Below are 22,996 nucleotides of genomic sequence, written 5' to 3'. Positions count from 1 at the left end.
TGTGAAAAGGAAAAAGTTTGGGAGAAAGAAAAAGGAAAAAGGAAAGGAAAGAAAATAAAGAAAAAAAGAAGACACATGCGATGGATTTTATCAAAAAGGATGGGATAAACAAGAGAACCAAAAGATAAGGTTAAAAAAAAAATGAAATGAAGTCACAATAGAAAGAAAAGATGAAATGCAGAAACAGGTATGAGAGGAAGACCAAAACAAAACCAGCACAGTTACAGGAAAAGAGGAGAGAAAGAGAAGTGAAAATAAGAAAAAATACTGCAATCTACTGAAAATAAACACATGTAGGTTGAACGAATGGTTTTCCATGTTCACTCTCTCGGCTGGCCAAGCACAACTCCATGCTGCCCGGCCATGCTCCCACATGCTGCACAGACAGGGATTTCTGAGAAGCAAGCTGAACATGAAGAACCATCGGGGGTTTGACCTTCTCACAGATGCCCGAGCAGGGGGTGGTACAAAGGATTTGGCCAAAGCTGCCTCTTGATCAACCACGCAAACGAAAACCATTTACCTCAGGTACCAACCAACCAAGCGCAGAGCCCCCACCAGCCCCGCCTCAGGTTCCAGGCTCAGCAGTGGCAGCCATGAGCGACTGCTGTTTCCATCTTTGCAAGTTAGGGTTCTGAAAGCATCCCCAAGGCTGGAATCCAACCAATACCACACTGGAAATGTGGGGCTGCTTCCCCCTTTTGGTGCTACAGAAGAACTGCACTGAGGTGAGATGGTGCCTAGAACCACAGGACTCTGGAAGCACATTTATGTCTGCCAAGTGGCAGCAGCGACACACAATCAGAGGCCTGAGGACACAGCAGGCAGCTTGTGAAGGCTCCACTTGGAGATGGGGAGGCGGGAAGCCCAGGGTTCCTCTTCACACAGGGCCCTCCCCAGTTCTCCCAGAGGAGCCCCGAAGCCCCGATGGCCCTGCTGGAATGTGCCATTCTGAGAGGGCACAATTCCCAAGCTGCGGAGCACTGACCCACTGCCACATTCCCTGCCAGGAGAGGCTGGTGGGGCCCTGTGGCTACTCAGGAAGGCCTACTTCGAGGGGTTCAGCCCCAGGACTGGGGACAGGAACACCTCAGTGGCCAAATGTGTGAATCTCTTCCCAACTCCATGTTCAATGGTGCCACATGGGAGCTTGAAACGGGCCCTGATAGAAGCGTTTATGCCACAGAAATGGCAAACATTACAGATCAGGGCTTTTGGGGAGAGAGGTGGTGGCTGAACATTTACAGCACAGCACTGGCCACGGTTCACCCTGGGCCTCCAGGAGAAAAGCCTGGGTGCCAGCTTGGCCCCCACCCCCTCCACCCCCACCTGCATGCTCTACTCTTCCATCTGATAAGATGCAAGCCAGAAAGCCAGGAACCAAAATGTCCTCCTGCACCCATGGGCAGGGTGGAAGTTTATGCTGCCTTCTGGGGCCCTCAGCTAAACTGCAGGTACTCGGCACCCCAGCAGCCAGAGCTGCTAGCTTGTGACCCTGCCACCTCAGCTTGCAGCCGCCCGAACAGGTACATGTCTTCCCCTCATGGGATCATACCGAAAACAGAAGTCATCTGAAAACAAATGCCTGTGACAAGAGCCTCAGACCTGCAAGGGTTGGCTCAAGGTGGCAGTGAACCATGTCCCCAGAGCTGGTGCGAGAATTCTGGGGCAGGCACAGGTAAAGTAGGACTGAGCTTTGTTTTGTTTTTACAACTTCTTAAAAAACTATTAAAGTGATACATGTTCACTGTAGAGATTTCAGAAAACAAATAAATAAGCAAGTTAAAAAGACATCCATGATTGGAGGCAGGGGTGGGGTTTAGAAAGGAGAGGGCGGGGTGGAGGGAATGCTGCTTGTTCCCACAGGAGGAAGGGCCTTCCCTTCACCAGGCCCCAGGGCCCTTACTGCTAATGCGGAGAAACAACAGCCCTTACAGCTTCAGAAGCCTCACAAGAGTGACAGGAAAGACAGCGCCCGGCACGGGCAGTGCCCTGTGCACTCTGGGACACTGGGCAGGAGAGTGGCTACTGTGGGGACCATTTGGTGATCTGTACTAAAATTATTCAAAAGCCTTACAAAGGTGTATGTTTTTTAACCTAAGGCAATGTGGCTAGGGGAATGTATAAGAATATTCACTGCACCTTTGATTAAAATGCTGGAAAGCCATATACAGCTTAAATATTCAATGACAGCAAATTGGATAAATTATAGTGTGTAAAAAGTGGCTGGGCATGGTGGCTCACGCCTGTAATCCCAGCACTATGGGAGGCCAAGGTGGGCGGATCACCTGAGGTCAGGAATTTGAGAACAGCCTGGCAACATGAAGAAACCCCATCTCTACTAAAAATACAAAAAATTAGCCACGTGTGGTGGTAGGCACCTGTAATCCCAGCTACTCAGGAGGCTGAGGCAGGAGAATTGCTTAAACTCTGGAGGTGGAGGATGCAGTGAGCCAAAACTGCACCACTGCACTCCAGCCTGGGTGACAGAGCAAGAATCCATCTCAAAAAAAAAAAAAAGAAAAAAAAAGTGATAAGGTCTACATTTATTAACCTAAAAAATGCTCACAAGACTGTTAATTGCAAATATAATTACACTTGTTTGTGCATGTGGGTGTTTTTGTTCTGTGTAATTCAGGGACTGGTTTGCCCATGTGTACGTAACTCAGGCCCATAGGCATGTACGCATGTCTCTTATCTAGACAGTATGTATCCAAATGTCCTTTATCTAGACAGTATGTATCCAAATGTCCGCAGCGCTACCTGTTCACAGTAGGAAACCGGGGGATTCTTTGTGGGAGGGTTCTGAGGAACTAGTGTAGGGGCTTATCTGCATTTTCTAATTTTCCTACAAGGATTTTCAATTCCTTATGTGATTAAAAGTTATAAAAAGTGCTTTGTGCACTATACATCCTAACAGCTGTAACTGTAACAGCTGTCCTGAGCACACAACCCAAGTGGGCTAGGGGCAGATGGATAGGGCCCTTGCGGGTCTGGGCTCAGCGACAGGCCTGCCATCGCACTGTGGCTCTCCAGGGGGCCACTTTGTCACTGGTCTCCTGAGGTCTTTGTGTTCAGAGGTGGTCAGAATGAATTGTTTTCGTTGAACTTGTTCGAGAGCCCAAGAACTGAGTAGCGGTCTCTGCATGGACTGTGTGCCTAACTTGGGGTGCCGGCTCCTGACTGGCCCTGATCCTGCTCCTTGCTGCCACTACCACAGGGACCCCTGTCCGCTTCGTTCTCCTTTCTTCACTGGCTGAGGTCTGCAGCTCACCAGAATGTCCCCTCCCACCACCGTGCAGCTGATGGGCACAGGCTGCCGTACCTCAGCACCAGGGTCACGCTGGACATCAGGCCTGAACGGCACCAAGGCTCCTGGGGAGCAGACCAGGGAATTAAAATTTTAAAAAGGCGCCCCAGAGCACCGGTCTTTGAGTCTCCATTGCTTCCTTGAGCCTGGGCAGAGGGATGGCGAGCTTTAACAGAGAGGTTGAGATGAACTTGGAAAGACAAAACGGGACAAAACGATTCCATTTTTACAAAATGCGCTTATCAAGAGGCAGGAGTTCACGCGTCGCTTTTGTGCATTATTGTGAGAAGGTCAAACGGCAGAAACATACAGAAAGGATAAGAGAATTGAACACTTTAAATAATTTGGTGAGAGGACAAATGATACAGAACATTTAGTAGAAGTGACCGTTGGAAACGAGACTTTAACAGCATTGGTGACTACATCGAAGGAGACGGGAAACCAGGTTTCTTATCCTTTCTTTTGGTATGTGAGGTAGGGGGCTGCCCAGCAGTGCTTGAAACAAGGCATCGATCAACAGTAGACACTTTTAGTTCCGGGTTTCATTCTGCAAACACGCCTGCTGCCTCAGAATCAGAACATCATTAGGGTGAGGTCGCCAGAGCACACTGACAGCTCTCATGATAAAACACTCATTTGACACTTTGCTCATAAGAGCAAATTGTGTCGACTGCTAGAGAAGCAGCAGAGCAGACCGGTGCAACCTGCAGACGCGTTGCTTCACTCAAGTTTGGAAATGTACAGATATCAATATATACACGACGACAACAGCAGATGCCTGCTGAGAAAGCACTGGCCCTAAGTCACACCCACGGCCAGGCAGGTGGCCAACAGGGCACTGCATGTCATGGCTGCTTCCCAGCCTCCCGTTTAGCTGCCTGACCCGTGGCTTGCCCACCAGTCTACCGGTTTTCTGGGCAGTCCTGCTCAGAAAGTCCTGCTAGCTCTTTCCCCCCACCTTACCTTACAAGAGAACCCTGTCTGAATTTGATAGTGCCAATAGTTTGACCGGTTTGTCAAACTCAAGTGTGACGGCTGGAGTCAAGGGGCTCATGCAGGGTAGGCCCTGCGGGCAGGAGCAGGGTACCAGCTCATCTGCAGTTTACACGGGCCGGGGTGGGCGGGGCGCGCGGCCTGGCTGCAGCACTCACCTGCGCATGCACTCCAGGGCCTGGGTGAAGACCTGCGGGGCCATGCCATGCTCGTGCTGCAGGATCAGGCACTGCTCCAGTGTCACCGACATGGCTGTACGGTCCTTAGCGCTCTTGCAGCTGGTGAACCGGACCCCATTAAGGCGACGGCAGATCTGCCAACAGAAACATGGGCTGTGCTTAGGAAGCGAGGCTCCACAGAAAGGCAGCACCCTTCGCACACAGGAAAGGCTCCCAACCAGCCCAGCAAGGGCAGGGACAGAAACTCAACACCCAGGCCTGGCCAGACGCTCCAATTTTGTTCCCCAACTCCATGCCCTGCCAGAGCTGGCAATAGAAACCAAGTCACTTACAGACACCAGCCCTTTTGGGGGCCTGCTGCCTGTAGGCCTGCCATCATCCCTGCCATCCCCCGTGTGGCCTGCCTTCTCCCACAGGACACTCTTTTGCAGTCCGCTGTCCCCTTCCAAACCATGCCTGGGCCCTCTTATCACGTTCAGCCCTTCACTGCTGATCCCTCAGGGAAAGAGGGCGGCAAATATGACCCACTGGGGAAGCCAGAGCCACTCTCAGGATGCCCACAGTCCTGGGCCAGCTCTCCAGGTCTCCCTGGAAGGTAGGGAACAGACCTACTATCTCTACTCTCCTCTTTCACCTGCACAGATGGGAGCAGCTCAGAAGTTGCACTGCCCTTTGGCCACCTCCTGACCACCAGCCCCACAGCCCTCCTCCCGCCATCCTTTCCCGGTCACAGAGTTAATGCCAGCACACTTCCCTCCTCACAACTGAATGGCTCACAGAGTAGGGGGCAGGGCAGCCTCCGGACTGGGAAAAGGCCACCTGAGTGCACCTCCTCTCCCCATGGGGAGATTTCAGGGCATTTTCCCTGCACCACTAGATACAATCCTAGGCACACAGTCACCAAATCCAGCAAGCTCTGAAACAAGATAATTTTTTCGTGTAAATCTGTGGCAATCTCATTTGGCAGCACAACCAGACCTGAGCTAATATAAGACTACTTGCAATCTTCACTTATCCCATTTTATGTAAATATTCATACTTTTCAGTGTGGCAATAATACGAGCTTGGTTGCAGAGTGCTGTCTCAGGCTCCCCCGGGGATGTTAAATCCTGTATGTATACCATGGTACACATATGTGATGTGCACCATATTACTTACATAAGTAAACACCCACTATGTACCACAGTACTTTCTAAAATCTGAAAACCTGTGCATTCCAAAACATCTGGCCACAGGGGCTTCAGATAAAGGACTATGTACCTTATCAGATACTGCACTATGACACCAAGGCTGGTATTTAATGAAACATCATCCAAGTGATATGATGGTGGGCTCCGGGTATCTGTTGTATGCCAGAAAAATATCAGTGTCTCATCAACTCCTGAAGATGGCACAACACCTGCTTGTCATGCCAGCAAAGCCAAAGAGCATGCCAGTCACTACCAGGATCATCACTAGACACGAACATGGTACAGTGCTAAGAACCTCATCTAGGGAAAGGCAAAACAAAAGACCCAGTGTTCAGGCAAGACAATCAGAAGGAGAATAGGCTTCTTCTGAGAACAGACCAACAAAAAGAAAGAAAGATAAAAAATAACAGGCCCTAAGCAGATAAGCAGACCCTAAGCTAATGGAGAGTAAATTAATCAAATTTGTAAAGTTGTAACTGACAAAGCAAGAGTGAACTTGGTATGTGCACTAAATTCTATGGGCTGTAGAGTTCATGACCCAAACACATGACGGACGCTGGAACTATAGGTTTCAAAAACCTTTAAATTCATAGATGCTGCATCCAGAGCTAACGTGAGGTTCTGGAAGGCAGGCAGGGATGGCCAGTGATGCATCCTTGCCCAAGAGGGCACTGCAGTGCCAGGCTCCCATCCCAGAGGGACACCAGCCACTTCTGGTGCACTGCTGGGTCTCCCCATCCATGAGATATGGGCTTAGACCTGACTAAAGATATTCCAGCTATTCAGCCAGACCCTTTATTCATAAACACAAACAAAAAGAAATAAGAGCCTGAAAAGGAGAGCAGCTCTGGTCAAACTGGGGATGGGAGGACTCAGTACCTGAGTAGCTGGCACTGCTGCCCCACAACCCCTTATCCCCAGGGGATGCCTGGGGTTCGGTGGACAACGTGAGAACCCATGCAGCCAAGGGTCTCTGAGAGCCTTGCACCTCTACGCTCACACTTGTTACCCTGAGGCCTCTACTGGGAACAAGAAATACAGGACTTGATGGACTGCTTTTCTGTTCCGGTGACAAGGGATGGTCAGTTGTCCCTATACTTAATGATTTTTCTATTATATGGCAATAGACAGGTAGAACCACAGTTCCCAAACAAGATATGCACAACGTCTCTGCACCACTCGTCTGTAAACTGCCTGTGTGTGTATTCTAAGGAGAACGAATCAGTGAATGCATGTCCCCCACCACTGTTCAGACACCTAGCTGTGTCACCCTCTGCATTTTTTTTTTTTTTTTTTGAGATGGAGTCTCATTGTATCACCCAGGCTGGAGTGCAGTAGCGTGATTTCGGCTTACTGCAACCTCCGCCTCCCAGGTTCAAGCAATTCTTCTACCTCAGCCTCCCGAGTAGCTGGGATTACAGGCATGCGTCACCACGCCTGGCTAATTTTTGTATTTTTAGTAGAGATGGGATTTCACCATGTTGGCCAGGCTGGTCTCAAACTCCTGACCTCAGGTGAGTCACCTGCCTTGGCCTCCCAAAGTGCTGGGATTACAGGCATGAGCCACCGAGCCCGGCCACCCTCTGTATTCTTCGTGTCCTGTGGGAAAGGCTTGTTCTTCACACAAAATCTCTTAAGGTACTTAGGTAAGAGGCTGTCACAGCCTGGCCAGGGGGGTTTAGCAACCCCCCAGGAAAAATAAAAGTAGGGAGCCCCCTCTGTCCTGCTACAGAGACCCCCGTAGCCAGTGTGTGCCCTGCCCTACACCCCGCTTGCTGGGCCTGGCCTGAGCAAGCAATGCCAGATGAGGCCCCAAAACCAAGAGGATACCTGAAAACTGAGGCCTGAGAAACCTGCCAAACTTCCTGTCACTTTGTGCTTCAAAATGTGTTCTGTTACAATGAAAAGATTTAGAGGGCAGCTGGGCCCAGAGAGGGGAGACCTGCAGATTGATCCACCTCACGCTTCCCACAAGGATAAAGTCTGACCAGCTGAGGAACTCAAAAGATGGAGGGGAATGTTCACTCTTTAAAGCTGAATTCAACAAAACGGTATCAGCAGCCACAACTGTTAACAAACCCAGAATGTGCAGCACGTTCAAAAAGCGCGGCTTCATAAAGCCCGGCTTGAACACAGGACTAATAACCAACCCGAAGTGGCGGCCATGCACCATGAGCAGCTGAGACCGTCTGCTGCTGTGGAAGAGACTCGAGGCTGAGAGAAGTGCCTTCCTGACAAGACAGAGAGGCACACTTCAGAGTGAGCTGCTCGGGGAAGCTGTGGAGGGCTGGACTCTCTGCTGCTCGAGCTCTGTGATGAGGTGTGGTGGCTGAGGTGTGGTGGGCAGTGCAGTGCCACCTCCCTCCTCGGCTCACCATCCCTCTCCTCAGGCCCAGGCAGGGAGTGGGAATGCCACTGGGGCCACGTGTGCCCGAGTCCCAGCGCTGGGCAGGTTATGCTGCTGTGGAGAAGAATTAACCTCACCCCTCATCAAGGGTGAATGAATGACCAGCTATAAAATTGCTCTGATACCCAGGCTCAGAGCAGTGGCTTGGAATTCCACATGTAAACTTAGGAGAAAATATGAGCAGGGTAAGTGCTTGGGAAAATGAGGAGATCAGAGGCACAATGGACGATAAAGATGGTTTAAAGAAACCTGAAAGGTCACATGGCCTCCTTCTGACCCTATTAAATGATGCAGTAGACAGTGGTTTTCAGCTGGTATCGATCGCCAGGCTTCTGAGGGTGACAACTGTCATCAGCCTGGCTAGTAAATGCCCCAAGAGATGGACTGTGTTAAGCTTATCAGAATTCAGGCAGCCCCAAAGGAATGGACTGTTCAGTCTCTTCCAGAGCTTCAGAACGTCCTCAGTGACTCCCTCCTCTCCCAGTATGGAGAGCTCTGCTCTCCTGCTGAGATTCTACTTTGTAATGTTTCTGTCATGACGTTCGGCTGTGGGCACCGCAATAGCCTTCTTTTCCTCTCTATAACCGGTACCTCAGCAGCTTGCCAGAGAATGTCGACGTTCTTATTCTTCCGGGCATGCACGTTCTGACCCAGAAACCGCAGCAGCTCTGGCAGGCACGTCTGACTGCGAGACCGAGGCAGGCCTGGAAGAGAAAAGGAGTCCGTGGGAGTGGGTGCCGCATCCAGGAACTCCCCCGGCAGAGGGAGCCCACTCGAGTGAGCTGCTGTGGCACACAGTGGTAGAACGATGAGTTCCCAGTTGAAGAGGGGATGGAGGTGTTTGGGGATAGGACATGGCTGCTGGTGTGGTAAGCACTTAATTTCTTTTACTGCCACCTTCAAAGGACATTTCCTTCATCTCCCTTCAGTTCTTCTGAGGGGCTGGGAATGGCCACCAAATCACTTACAGGACTCCTTGTAAATACCCATGCCTCCCGCACCCCTCCCAGATGAGGGAGTGAGGAGGGAGTGAGAGGGATCCAGCTGGTTGTCAAAACTTCCCGAGGGTAGAAGAAACTGGGGCAGTGGGTCTGGGCCATTGAGCAGGCCTGGAAACCTTGGGAGGGATCAGGAAAGCGCAGCCTCCTCCAGGGGGCCCTTGGCCCATGCCAGGAGAACACATCTCTGCAGGACCCAGGGAGGCCCCTGCTCCCACATCCTAACAGCTCCTCCTCCATTCTGGCAGTCTCCAGGCCCTTCCAGGACCCCTTGGGCCTGAAGATCCATCAGGTCACCTTACCAAGAAACCCCAGACAAAACTGAGGAAAAATCAACCACTCCTGTAAAGGTACTCTGGGATTTTCAAACACTGGGATTATCAAAGACAAAGAGAAGAGCCTCAAGGTCATGGCTAAGGAAAACAGCCACAGCGCCGGAATCCCCAAAGCCAAACCAAGTACATGGCAGCATTTGGGATCTAACTGCACACCTGGTTTCCACCACACAGCCTCGCCCTGGTGTACACAGGTCCTGTGCTAATTACTTCACGTTGCTGCTGAGTGCTCCACACCATGCCGGTCAGGGGACAGGGCAGAGACAGAAAGATGGAAAGCTGGCATCAGCTGAGACGGAAGCTGTGGGAGCCCAGAGGAGGGGAGCTTAGCCGGGTCAGGATATTTGCCCTCTGGCGTAGACAGCACCATCTCACCTCCCAAAATGCACTTTGGCTTCTCGCTGGCTGCCCCTGCAACCCCTGCTTTAACGAATACCTGTCCACCGAGGAACCACGCAAAGTTTGGGGGTATTCAGCTGGTGGGCTCCATCTCCTCAGCCTCAGAGACCAGCCATCCTGCTGAGGGGAGGGGTACCTTGGCCACATCTGCCCCAGCTTCCTGGGTCATGGTCCAGTCGACTGGTTCCTGCCCGCGTGGTCCAGCCTGACTGCTCTGCTTCCGGAGGCCTCGCCCATCCTGGACCTTCACTGTCTATTGTAATGGCTCCCCGAGCCCTGGAGACTGCCTGCCCTCTAAGGTGCTAGGCACAAATTCCCCCTTCCTACTGACTGCAGCCGCTCACCACTCCCACTCCTCCAGGCCTCAGCGTGCGCCCCCTACTCCCTCCCTGCTCACCTTCGTGGCTCCTTGGCTGGCCCTGCCGGTGGGCCCAACGTCTCCCCTACAGCAGTCAGAAGATGCTGCCTGGGCTTGGCCCAGCTCCTGGGGAGACTTGCCCTCCATGCCTCAGTTTCCTTATCTGCCAAGTGGTTGTGAAACTGGTGCCCATTTCCCAGGGCTGCTGTGGAGATCAGATTAGAGAATCCACATAAAGTGGGTAGTAGGGGGCCCAGCTTGTGGCGAGTGTGTGACAAATCTGCTGTTTGACTCCAGTCCCTGCTAAAGAGCATGAGTTCACCTTCTTAACAGTTCTGATGTCCACGGCACTGATGGCCTTCAGCTGCCAAGTCCTCACAGGACCTTGACTTCATGCTCTGTTTACCACCCTAGCTGCGGCACACAGGGACCACCTGGGGAGTTTCTGAAACCCTAATGCCCAGGCCCTGCCCACCACACTCTGGGGTGGGGCCCAGGCATCTGTATTTTTCCAGGCTCTCTGGCTCCAACTGCATCTCTGCCACTCACCTCCACTTCCCTCAAGGCCCCGGTTCTGTGCTCACCTCTCTCATGTTGAGTAGGACAAGAACACCTGTTTTACTGGGGAGACTGAGGCTGCCCAACCCGAGCATATTTTCTCCATTCGTGTCCCTACCTTCTCTCCTCCCTCCTTCCCTCCCTGCAAGGGCACCCTCCGCCTGCCCACTCCAGGGCCTGGTCTGTGACTCTGGCGTCCTCTTGCATCTTCCAGCCCTGTGTGTTCTCCTTCCCTCGGACCTTTGAGCACTCCCATGGCCCCTGCAGCTCCAGGGTGTGTCTCACCTGCCCACACCCCCATCCCTCAAGTTGCTGACAGTCTTTGGGACAAAGTGGTCCATTCCAAGGCAGCACCATTTCATCACCCCTTGATCCCTGGCCCAGTCCTCACCACAGTGAGACTGTCTGGGAGAGATCACCAGCAGTTCCTTGTCCACATATCCAGAGTCCGGCAGCGCCCCACACCCTCCTGGCTCCTGCCTTCTTCCTGCTAGCCTGTGATGCTCTCTCTGGCCTTCTGTTGAGTCCCTTCTTCCTCGCTGTCCCCAAGCGCAGGGGCCCCTCCAGATGCTGTTCCAGCCCCTTCTCGTCCTGTCACTCAGTGGCCTCAACCACGAAAGGGCTCTGCTCTGTGGCTCCACATCTGCACTCCCCACAGGTCATTTGCCCATGTCATCAGCTCAGCTGGGGCCAGTGCTGCACTCATTGTCCCCTGTAGCCCTGCGCCTCTCTCATCGGTGGGACGGCCCCAGCTGTTGCCGGCAACTCCAGCGTCCTTGCCCAGAGCCAGGTCTGTCAGCTCTCCCAGCAGACACAGCCCTCACCTCCCCAGCGCCAGCTGCACGTGGCCACTGAGGAACGCATCCTCAGCCCAAACCCTCCTAACGCCTCGTCTCTCTCTCCACGCTCACTGTCACTACCAGGCTGGAGTCAGAGTGAAACAACATCTCATCCGAAGTGTCACAGCCTCACTGTGGCCATCAGCGGCTTGCCTCCCCTATTCCAATCCAACCACACACTCTTGCTAGATGAACCTGTGAAGAGGTGGCTTTTTTCCCACTGCTTCCCTGCTGAACACCACTGAAGCCACGACTTCTTGGCCCAGCCCCGGAGTGTTCTGCATCACTCTCTCCTAGCAGGACGGCTTCAGCCACAATCCAAGCACATGGGCTTCAGAGCCAGGCACCCCTTTCTTCATCTGGACGTGGATCCTATCACCAACCCATAGGGCTGTTGTGGATTCAGCGTGGAAATGTATGTAGAGCCCAGCCCAGTGCCTGGCACATCCGTGGCCTGTGAAGGTTCACCAGCAGTACTGTTTGACTATCTCTAAACTCTAAGGTCTACCGTACCGTCCAACAGGATGCAGATGAAGCCTGCCCAATTCAAAGCCCAGCCGATGTGGGTTCCCTCTTTGGAAACCCCAATCAGAGGACAACAGTGTAATGCAGAGGGGATGATACTTTCTGCCATGTGGCACCCCCTAGTGGCTGTGCAGGCGCCGGCACTCTGAGACCAGCTTTCCCTCCAAGGCAGGGTCCACCCCTCATTCGCCATCAGATCCTCTAGCACTTTACACACAGCAGGTCCTCAGGGAATATTCACTGGGTTGAACTCAAGAGGGAATTCTCATAGGCAGTGCTGTGCAGCTCTCGGTTCCTCCCTGAGTTCTGTGGCTGCAGAGCCCTAGCTACAGCATCTTCACTGGAGGGCACGCAGAGAGATGACTGTCACCATCTCCACTGCCTCCAGGAGATGCCAAGATGGGGCCACCTTGCTCCCAAACACCCAGCAATGTTGGCCCCGCATCCTCCTCTCTAAGCACCACAAAGGGAGGTGAGTGGGCCGCTCACCTGGCCGAGGGTGGGTCCTGCCTCTGTGATTCCCCCAAGTCCTACCAGCAGGTGCACAATGCATGCCACCAAACACATCGAGTGTCAGTGACTACGACAGCATGGGAAGGAGCCATGTCACATAGGCTAGTAGAGAATCGACGGCAAAGAGATGAATGAGGGCCACAGCCAAGGGAAGCTTCTCTCTCTTTCTCTCTCTCTCTCTCTGCGTGTGTGTGTTTAGGGAGAGAAGGAACAGTGCACACACATGCACAGGCATGCACTCACAGAGGCAGGGCAAGCCAGAGCTCAGACATCTAAACTGATAAAAAGACAAGTAAGTGAAACCTACCATGACTGAAGAAATACTTACAATCCTCAGGCAAAACTTCCTTAAACTGCTCAAAGTAGGAATTTAACCGCACCAAACTCTCCACGTTGATGACTTCTTGTAAAGACGTATCGCCAAACCTTGGGAGGTTATAGGGGATGCCATTAGTTGGCTAATGTCACTTTCTTCTAACACGAACACAACTGCATGGAAGCTAACTATGCTGATTCTCTCAAACATTTACTATGCATATCTAAATTCTAAGCCACTCTCCCTCTTCTGAGCATAAAGGCATTTCTACAGTGTTGCTGATAAGTCTAAATGCATTCCATTGGCAGGAATCATGTATCACTGTTACAGGTGTGCCTGAGAGATGACGAGAACATGATGTGGTACAGATCCTGTGCAGCACAGGAACCCCCCTCACAGCCATTTGGCTCAGAGTCCCTGGTCTCCTCCCATCTGAGGCACTTAGGAGGGGGGACGGCAGTGAGGTATCGCTGTGAGGTGAGGGTGCAGCCCTGTACTCCAATCTGAAGTCACTCTCTGTGTGCAGCATGAACACACCTGACTGCCAGCCCCTCCGGGACTGACATGAAGCCCTTGCCCTTTCCTCATCATGCAGGTTCACCCTGATCACACTCCGTGTGCTACAAGGAGCATGTGCCAAATGCCTAAGAAACAAAGCCATAAAATGCCACCTGCAAGGAAGGCACAAAGTGGTCATTAGAAAATGCAGGCTCTGAAGTCCAGGTCCTGGGCCCCAGTGCCGTCTCACACGTCCCTGCTGAGGGGCCTTCTGAGCATCAGCTTCTTTGCGGCTCTAGAGCATCCCTCAGAGGACAGGACTCCCTCCTACGGGTGCCAGCCCATCCACCTGGTGTCCACAAAAGGCCTGGTGTCCACAATGGCCTTTTCTCTAGGCGCCTGCTCCCTTGGGGGCCATCCCTGACCCTGGGCCTGTGGCCTCCCCTCTGAGGGCTCTTCCCTCAGCTTATAAACAAGCCCAGCTCACCAGTGACCTCAGGGCCAATAAAGAAACAAAGCCAAGAACCTGCCCTTCGCAAGTCCTCTCTGTCCTCCGTGTTGCATCCTCCACCTTCCCCTCTATTCAATGCACCTGGCCCTGGCTCAGCCCTCTCTAGAAACTGCTCCTGCAAGTCTGTGGGATCCGCAGCTACTGGATGCAGGCACCATCATTCTCCCTCCCTTGGGCCACCTCCCTGCTGGGGCTCCAGTGAGGCTGCGCCTCTCCCTGACATAGGCGCCTCCAGCTCTGCTCACACCTTTGGGGCTTTGCTTCCTGGGCTGGTGCCCTCAGTCCAAACCCAGCTCACCACCTGCCTCTGGACACGACTCTCCTGCCAGTTTATGAGCTCAGTGGGTGGGTCTGTCTGGTGTACTCTCCTCCCACTCAGCCCCAGCCCCAGCCCCACTGAAGACCAAACCCTTCCACTGACCACTTAAACAGTTCCCCAGCCTACCCCTCTGCAGAACACCAACACTCCCCTGGTTGTGGGAACCTGATCCAGGTTCCCACCTCCGGCCTGGACTCCTCCCAGCAGCCTCCTCCTCACACTTGTCCCCTTCATCTCCTCCCAGCACGTGCCAGCGAAACAACCTACTTAAAATGTAAATCTGATTGTGTCCTGCCCCACTGAGAGTTCTTCAGTGTCTCCCAGCAATGATACCATATTTCCTAAGTTGGTGTGACCCTACAGCTAGGCGTCAATGGACATCAACCACTGGGGTTGGACATCAGAAGGCCCGGCAGGAACATGGCATATTGTTCTGGAAACCAAATTTCCTTCACAGCAAGTACTTGAAGATCTCTGTTTAGACTATTCTACACATATCACATGAAGATAAATGACAACACAGGAATTTTCATGTACTAGTGGAAGGCCAATATAGGGTACATATACCCAATCTACCCTATCTCCTCACACACGTGCGCACACAGGCACACACAACTCCCCTCTGCAGTGTGGCAAGTGACCCTGGAGGGCAGTTTACAAGGTGTAAGCCTTTAGGTTCAGGCATGAGTCTCAGCCTGGCACACAGCCTGTCTACCCCTACCTGCCAATCCCTGCCTGGAACCTGGTGCCCCTGAATTCCATGCTGTTTCTCCTCGCCAGGCCTTTCTTCAGTCTTCTTAATCTGACACGTCTCCCCTCCACCTCATCATCCAACTCCTATTCACAATTCAAAGCCCCATCCCCTGCAACTCCAAGAAGCCTTTACAGACCCCCTTAGACCTTGCTGGGTGCCCTACTCCAGATCCCACAATGCCCTGTATCTGTCTTCATCATTACATCCATGTCTCTCTCTCCCACCAGCTGAGTCCCTGAGGACAGAGACCACCTCTGGGTCACTCTGTGTCCCTAGCACCAAAGACAGTGAGGTGCACAGCCATGTTGAAAATGTTGGCCAAAGGAAGGAAGGATGACAAAGTCTGTCCAGCACTTAGAGCCTGAAGAGGGGTAAGTACGTTTTCTGCATCATCTCCAGGGTCCCTGCACCCCCGCAGCCCTGAGGAGCCGGCACGCACCTCTCGGCCAGTGTCTGCTGCTCATTGATGCCCACGTTGAAGAGGACGGGCTGCACTCGCAGCAGCATGCCACTCTGGATCTCCCGGGGCAGGGCGTCAAACAGCGGGCCCGGCAGAGGGACCCGCACATTAAACCCGTCGCTGGAGAAAGGTGGAGAGAGGGAGAGCAGTGTGAGGCCAGAGGGCCACCGAGCAGGCTGCAGTGCCCGGGCTGGCCCTCTGGCTTAGTGATGGCCAAACTGCCAACCACAGACCTTTAAGGGAGTGGCACTAACCTAGGGGGCTGTAATCAGAGCATTTAATAAAATGAAATAGGATAAAAAAATTCAGAAGGAAGAGTAGCTTCCCTGCGATAAACAAAAATGAAAACCGCTCTCTGGCTCAGAGAATTTTAAACCAACACTCTACCGATTTCCTGTGATGACGGGCAGCATGTCTGCGGATGCGCTGGAAGTGGCCTGAGTGACTTTGAAGGTCACGTTCCTCAAGTCCATGATCCCAAGGCTCATGTCCTCCAGCATTGCCAGCTCCTCCCCTGGACATGAGAGAGGGGCAGGGCTGTCAGGCAGAGGGCCCTGCTACTCTCCCCAGTCTCAGCAGAAGGCAGCCAAGCCCAGGCCTGGCTGTTACAGGAGGGGTGCAGGTGTGGCTCTGGTGGAGGGGGAGTCTCTGAGCCTCTTCCCCTGCAACTCACTCCTCTGTGAGTCAACAATGCCTCTGAAATCCCATAGCCACATCAAAACACGCATGTGGTGGAGACACGCGCCATCCTTTCCCACTCTTTCTTGGGCAAGCACCGGATAGTAGGGAGGGAAACAAATACATCAACTCAGAAAGCAAAGCCAGCTCTTGAAACACGAAATGAGAGATGCTAAAGCAGCTTTGCTCTGGCCAGACCCTCCCATTACACAGGGCTTGATATCTATTTGATGTCCTCAATTTCTAATGATTAACAAATGCTTTCTATCACCTTCTCAGAAGAAATAAGTAATAAACAAGGGTAGGAAGAAGAGAGCCTTTTTGGAGGGGAATTTGGAAATATCTAATAAATTTAAAAATATTCCTACCCTCTGACCCAGCAACTCTCCTTCCAGTCATTCAGTAGCTGCAGAAACAGGCCCACAAGTGCCTCATGCACAGATGTCACTGCTGCACTGGGGTTTCAGGAACAACCCAAAGTCCAACAGGAAGTTACTGGTTAAGTAATTAGCATCCATCCTCAACCAGCAACAACAACAAACCAAGGCGTGTGCGTGTGTAACTGCCAGGTCTGCCATCTGGTCCGCTGTTATACATTTTGGATTTATTTCAATCAGCACGCATTACTGGTATAGTGAGAAAAGTGCCTAGCAAGAAAGGATGGAAACCACACATGCAAGTAGGGCTCCCGATCCTGGCCTCACCGTAGGTGCTCAGCAGGCTCTCGAACTGGGCCAGCAGCCCGATGGTGTAGAGCTGGCGCAGGAAGCCGTCGTCATGCAGGCAGTTCCTCAGCTTAATGATGAAGCCACAGATGAGGGCGGTCAGCTGTGGGAGCGTGGGGTGAAGCGGTTCAGGGTCAGGTGCCTACTCACCAAATGGCAGTCAGATCATGCCCAGCCCCCCACCGCCCCCATCTTCTGCTGCCACTGCTCAAAGGGGCTTCAGTGGCACCTCCTGTCCCTTGAGAAGCCCAGGTGGGGCATGCCCTGGCCATGGGAAGACGCCCAACAGTGGGCTTGCTATTCCTGTCGCTCACCAAGTGGGTTTGGATTTTGGCCCGGCTCCTGACCTGACCTATACCTGGCATTATTCCTAGGCTGGAACTTCTGGAAGCCCATAACTAATTACTCACAGTGAAAGGGTCTATCTATCTACTCATAGAGCCATTCCACCCCTGGCTGGAAACTGAGTTAGCCCCAGCAAAAAACAGAAGTGAGAGACAACATGGTCACTCAAAGTTTCCTCAGTAGGAGATTTTCTATGGGATGAAACAGGACTCTCCAGGATGGGTGAGGGAACCTGTAGAGAACCAGGCCAACCCCAAATCACTGTTCACTTTACTAATTTGATTACTGGCAACTATTAAACTTGTTATATTCATTTCAAGGCTTCACTTCTCTCAACAATAAGAGAGTCCTGCAACAAGCTGCAGAGCTAAGGCACCTACTATTATACGAGCAATGTTTGCACTGACAGCAAATACCTGTGTTGCCCTCACTCAACCTCTGCGCAGTAAAAAAAAAAAAAAAAAAAAAAAAGGCAGCAAAGAAGCCTGTGCCACCCATGCCCTCACTATCTCCTGGGTGCAGAATCGGCAGACTCTGCAGGTGCCAGTTTCTTGGGAGAAGCAAGCACGGGCTGCCGAGGTAGTTCTCCTGACTGTGTTGAAATGTAGACCTCTCTATTAAATAACCTTTAAAGCAACCACCAGGAGGAAATATGGCCATCTGGGGTCTTTTACAAGTCAAGTGAGAGGGAAGGGCTTCCTAAGCCTGTCTTTTCTGAGCTGAGAGGTGCCTGTGGCCTCCCTCGGGGTGCTCCCGGGGCCTACCGTCTGGCAGAAGACCACGTCACGGCGGTACTGCAGGCTCAGGTAGGTGGCTATGGTGGGTGCGCTGTCCTGCATGAGCAGGAATACCATGGCCTTCTTGGCCTTGTCACTCATCATGGCCACGCAGTCGGTGAGAGTGGTCAGCAGCGGGTAAAGGGCCTCACTCCATTCACCTGGGGCATAAGCGCAGGGGTCATCACAATGAGAGAGAGATTTTAAGAATTAGGTTCTGGCAATTTAACAAGTCACCTGGCCCCTAACCACTGCAGTCCTCCCACTCCTCCATCTCCACCTCATCTTCCAGCTCTGTCTGGAACTAACCCAGTCTCTAGCCCTCTAGCCCTCTAGCCCCAGCTCTTTCCAGCAACCTCAAACACCAGTTCTACTCCGGTACCTCCAACACATGCCTGGTCTCCTGAACCTGTTGGGGACCCTAGACAGAAATACTCAAGACAATGCCGTCGGAGGAAAACAACAAAAAAGCTTCTGCAAGTCATGACGAGGCCAGAAAATGCTCTGTCCCCAGAGGCCCATCTCCTTCCACAGCACTGTAGCACCTCCACCCGGAGAGGAAAGACACCCAGAAAGGTTCTCTGTGATCTCCCTTCTCTTGACCTGGGTATAAAGTCAAGTCAGAGACTCCTCTGCCCTTGCCAAGCCTTGTGTGCAACTGTGTTCAATTCTTACCCCTGCACACCTGGAGGAGGACCATTCCCCACAGCTCCCGAGTTTTCAGCCCTCAGAACGGCCCCACCTTGCACTCACTTCCTTCCCCACCCCCACCTTCCTTCCCCAGTACTATTTCTAGCTTAGTTTTCTTTTAGGAGTATAGGGAAACTTTGACCCTGTACCAAAACAACTTTTTAAAAATAGAACCTCAAGGGAGAAAAACAGGGTGAAAGATATTTTGGGTTTTGACTCTTTTTTTCCTTCCTATTTAGAAGACATTTAAAAGAGAAGACAGGCCCTCATTAAGGTTATATTGGTAACAGGTGACTAAGACCAGAAATAGGCATTTGACCATCACCACTTGGTGAATCCACCACACCAAACGTGGTGAGAAGTCATGGAGTGAAGCCCAGGCAGTACATGCCCCTTAGGGTGAGGGTTCAAGCCACAGATGCGCCAGGCCATGTCCCGGCACAGCACTCAGGGAAGGCCATGGGCTGTGGGAGCTGTGTGGCTGCCAGAGGGTAAACTCTGTCTTAGATAAACAGAATCTCAGAGACCGAGAGAAGGGCGGCTTGGCCCTGTTCTCTCAAGCTGGATGGTTAGCACTTCACTGAGAAACCAACCTAAAGAAATACTGAAACATGCAAAGAATTCCCTACACTCAGTGTTTGGTTAATGCAAATGTTTAAGTATATGTAGCAGCTCAAAAGTTGGAGGTGGCCTAATTGTACATGCAGGCATGCTAACTGTTTGTGGACAGGATTTGTATCTGTAATGGAAAAAGCAGGCTTAAATTTAGCAAGTCCACAGCAGAGAGGTCTTAGCAAATGAATCACGGGGACGAAGGACACTGAACTGAGAGGTGGAAAATGTGGAGTCCCGGCCCTGGCCACTGCTGAGCAGAGGTGACCACAGGCAAGGCCCTCGACCCCTCAGCCATGTGGGTCCTTTTTTATAAAATGAGAGAGAGGCACTAGATAATGTCCGAGTCTCTTTCCTCCACTAAAGTTCTCAGAGACCATGTTTTTGTTTCTTTGAAGAATTCTGTTGAATGTATGCCAATTATATGAAGTGCCTATCAAAAATGCCAAAGGCAAACAAGTTTTTCTAGCCAAACAGTTTGGGGAAAGGCAGGCAGTCATTAAGGCTATCCTTCTCTAAGAAGTACATGCTCTTAAAGCAAATGTTGCCAATTTTACTTTGCTCTTCTAGCTATCATGCATATCATGAAAATCATGATTATTTTAATCTGAAAATGATCAAAATATACAACTGGTCTTACTTGACTAAACAAGCTCTCTCCATACAACTTTTTCACTTTGCCTATATCTCTTTAAACTAAATTCCTATGAGAATGATTGCTTCGCTACATTAGGAAAAAAATGAAAAAAAAATTGTAGTATAGGAAGAATGGCTAAAAAGCACTAAGATGTTTGTCCTGGAAAAGAGGAGATATGGAACTTGGTAGAAGGTGAGTGTGGTTATCTGCCCAGAGAAGGGCTCAGACATGTCTGGAACAATTTTTTAGAAGTTCAACCAAAGTGAGTTTCTTGGGCAGTAACATGATTTCCACCCAGGATCTAGTGAAGTAAAGGCACCTGGGTCACTGGAATCGGTGAAGGGTTTATACTCTGCTTCCTTCACTGAGAAAGCCTTGTTATGAGAAAAAATCAGCTCAGTGAAACAATGTCCTGAGTGACGTTGCTGACCCACGTTTTTGTAGAAAGCTCCTTATCTAGTTCCTAACCCGTAATGTTCGCAAACCGGTAGTGAATTCATGGGCCATAATAATTTAGATAACTTTGAAGAGCACTTTCAAATCCGTACTTTGCTTCTGCATTTTCCCCTCATTAGTAGAGAAGAGAGAAAGGGAGAGTGTGTGTGCCTTTGTAAGTGTGTATGTTTTAGCCCAGATTAAATGCAGTTCTCCAGGAAAAACCAAAAGAACTCCTTGCAAGGACCATATTAGTCCATCAGCATCAACTGTGAAAAAGCCATCAGTGCTTCTGGAAGTGTCCCAGCTGACACACAATAAGGAGGGCTCTACAGGCCAGGCATTGTCTGTGTGCTGCCCGGGGACCCATGAGACTTCCCATTAGTTCTGCAACCCTCAGGAGCCCAGAATTGAGAAGACCCCCTGAGCTTCTGTGGGGGCAGATGCACATGCCACCAGCCCTCTCTTGGCCCTAACTGCTGGGTATGGCCCCAGGCTGGAGCACCACTGAGGCTCAGGCGACAGTCAGCTTGGTCTGAAGGCACTGGCCTGCCGTGGAGGTCAGCTGAGGCATGGGCCCGGGGAAGCAACGGAGGACGAGACCAAGGTCAACTGTTTGTACATCTACCAAGGCCTCAGTAACCTTGAGGGTCCAAGGGGGTGGGGCCCAAAGCCTGCTCAAAGCGACACTGACTTTTGGGGAAAGAGAAACTGTGAAGGGGCTGAAAGCAAACTGGGAGAGTATGAGGTGTCCAATCAGATTAGCCCGCCGATGAGCTAACTTCTAAGAGCGTCCTGGGGTTGCTGCCAGGAGCCGCCACGCTATGCTGACTCATGGGGCTGTATGGGTGGACAGGCTTCACTAGCAATGCACGGGAACAGCTTGTTAGCCTGGTAAATCCCACAGTCATGGACTTGCTACATTCTAGACATCAACAAAGTATCCTGCTGTCTTACATTTATAACCAGTCAGAAATATGCAAGCAATAGACTGACCATGCAGCTGATTTTTGGAATGTAAGAAAAAGAACATCAAATCATATTATTTGGGGGACTCATGCTCAAAACCACAAGCCATACCCAGGAAACTCAACATGAACTAGATCAGGGGTCAGCACACATTTTCTGTAAAGAGCTAGACAGTAAATATTATAGGCTTTGAAGGCCACAGGTTCTCTGCTGCAACGAACTCTGGCACTGCTGCACAAAAGCAGCTGTAGACAATACATGAACAAGTGGGCAAGGTTGGTTTTGAACAAAACATTATTTATAAGAGCAGACTATGGACAAGATTTAGCTCAGAGCTGTAGCTTGCCAACCCCTGAACTAGAACCATAAACATTGGTTTCTACATGCAAAGGCAGCAAAGAGATTACATTTCTGGTACTAACTGCAACTGAGGCCCATAGCAATGTCTGGTAAGAATTCTAAAACTGCACCCAGAAAGTCCAGATGTGTACCTCCCTACCTCAGGTCAACCACTTCAGGAAGCCCAACGCGCTCATCTGAAAAGACTTTAGAATGTAAGAGTAAAACAAATACATGTGGTAGTCTGCCTCAGGCCACAATTTCCTCAGCCCAACTGGTCCCTCATTAAACCTGCGAAAAGTGTTTTATGCCTCACAACGAAGGAGGTCCTCAAATACTTTCCCAACTCTGGGATCATAAGGCAATCTTTTGTAATTTAGCTACAAAACACTACCTGAGTATTAATTAAAAGGGCATCAGCAGAAGCCTTGAACGGAAACCACGTACCTGGGCTGGACTCTTCAGGAGGGGGACTGCAATCTGCACAGAAATGGAGGGCGACATGGATGATTAAGGAGCAGCACACAGTTCAAACCAAGCAACTCAATCTCAGAGCAGCTGCGTCAGCAGCTTGCAGTAAGGCGGCTAACAAACAGAGAAGAGGTCTGGGTGCCTGGCTGCCTCTTCTCCAAGAAGGCTCACAAAAGTACTCCAGCTGCTCCGAGGCAGCCAAGCCCTCTCAGTGGTAAACAATGACAGATTCCCCAGCTTAAACATTCATGTTGCCAATACTTCAACATAAAATGCTCTTCGGGATGTGCGATCTAGCTTATTACAATGTGATAAATGCCACAGAAAAAAGCACCCACATAAATCACATTGCAGTGGTGGAGCCCTGCGTTGGCTTGCGGCATCTGGAAGCAAACTTGTAAGGAGAGAGACTGACCAGTACACGGAGTGTTCCACGGTCAGGCCCACTGCTCTGATTCACCGGGGAAGCCTGGGCTCAGGATCGACTGCTGAGATCCAAAGTGTTAAAATCCAGGAATGAAACCAATATACAAAAAAAAAAACTCTATGCCAATCTCCCAAATTTAAAACAAATGTTAAGTTTTGTGATTTAGGGGTAGTCTCCAATTAGAATGTCCCTTCAGGTCCTCAAAGAATACCAATTTTGATTCCATTTCACCTATACTAAGTCACACTGGGATGTACTTACTTCATTTTCATATTTCCCTTAAAAACCAAAATTTCTCATTAACTGGGTACACCATCTAAGAGAAAACAAGTTTGAAAAGGAATCATGGAAGAAAACGTTTATGTTAATTTATGTCTGAGCTTTTCAGTTCAAAGAATGTCTTCAGGATGTGGAAATGAGGTGGTCTCGG

At 51.1% G+C, this 22,996-nt stretch overlaps 1 protein-coding gene across 21 annotated transcripts in view; it reads right to left on the bottom strand.

Annotated features, from left to right (window-relative positions):
- The window catches only part of INPP4A (inositol polyphosphate-4-phosphatase type I A), a 145,405-nt gene that overhangs the window by 8,352 nt on the left and 114,057 nt on the right, over positions 1-22,996 (bottom strand). For 17 of the 21 annotated variants that reach the window (XM_054476491.2, XM_054476485.2, XM_063648481.1 and 14 more), the window contains 8 exons: positions 22,116-22,148; positions 17,975-18,147; positions 16,845-16,968; positions 15,850-15,976; positions 15,442-15,582; positions 12,933-13,030; positions 8,671-8,783; positions 4,462-4,616 (listed from right to left, as the gene is read on the bottom strand). In XM_054476491.2, coding sequence (XP_054332466.1) covers positions 4,462-4,616; positions 8,671-8,783; positions 12,933-13,030; positions 15,442-15,582; positions 15,850-15,976; positions 16,845-16,968; positions 17,975-18,147; positions 22,116-22,148 — 964 coding nt within the window. Of the gene's footprint in view, positions 1-5; positions 3,873-4,461; positions 4,617-8,670; positions 8,784-12,932; positions 13,031-15,441; positions 15,583-15,849; positions 15,977-16,844; positions 16,969-17,974; positions 18,148-22,115; positions 22,149-22,996 lie in introns of those variants that run through there. The other 4 variants (XM_054476487.2, XM_054476489.2, XM_054476495.2 and 1 more) reach the window with 2 other exon arrangements.

This window comes from Pongo pygmaeus, chromosome 12 (assembly GCF_028885625.2).
Source record: "Pongo pygmaeus isolate AG05252 chromosome 12, NHGRI_mPonPyg2-v2.0_pri, whole genome shotgun sequence".
In the NCBI taxonomy this organism is placed as follows: Eukaryota; Metazoa; Chordata; class Mammalia; order Primates; family Hominidae; genus Pongo; species Pongo pygmaeus.
Note: the sequence above shows the minus strand (reverse complement) of the source record. Positions and strands in the feature narration are given on the sequence as shown.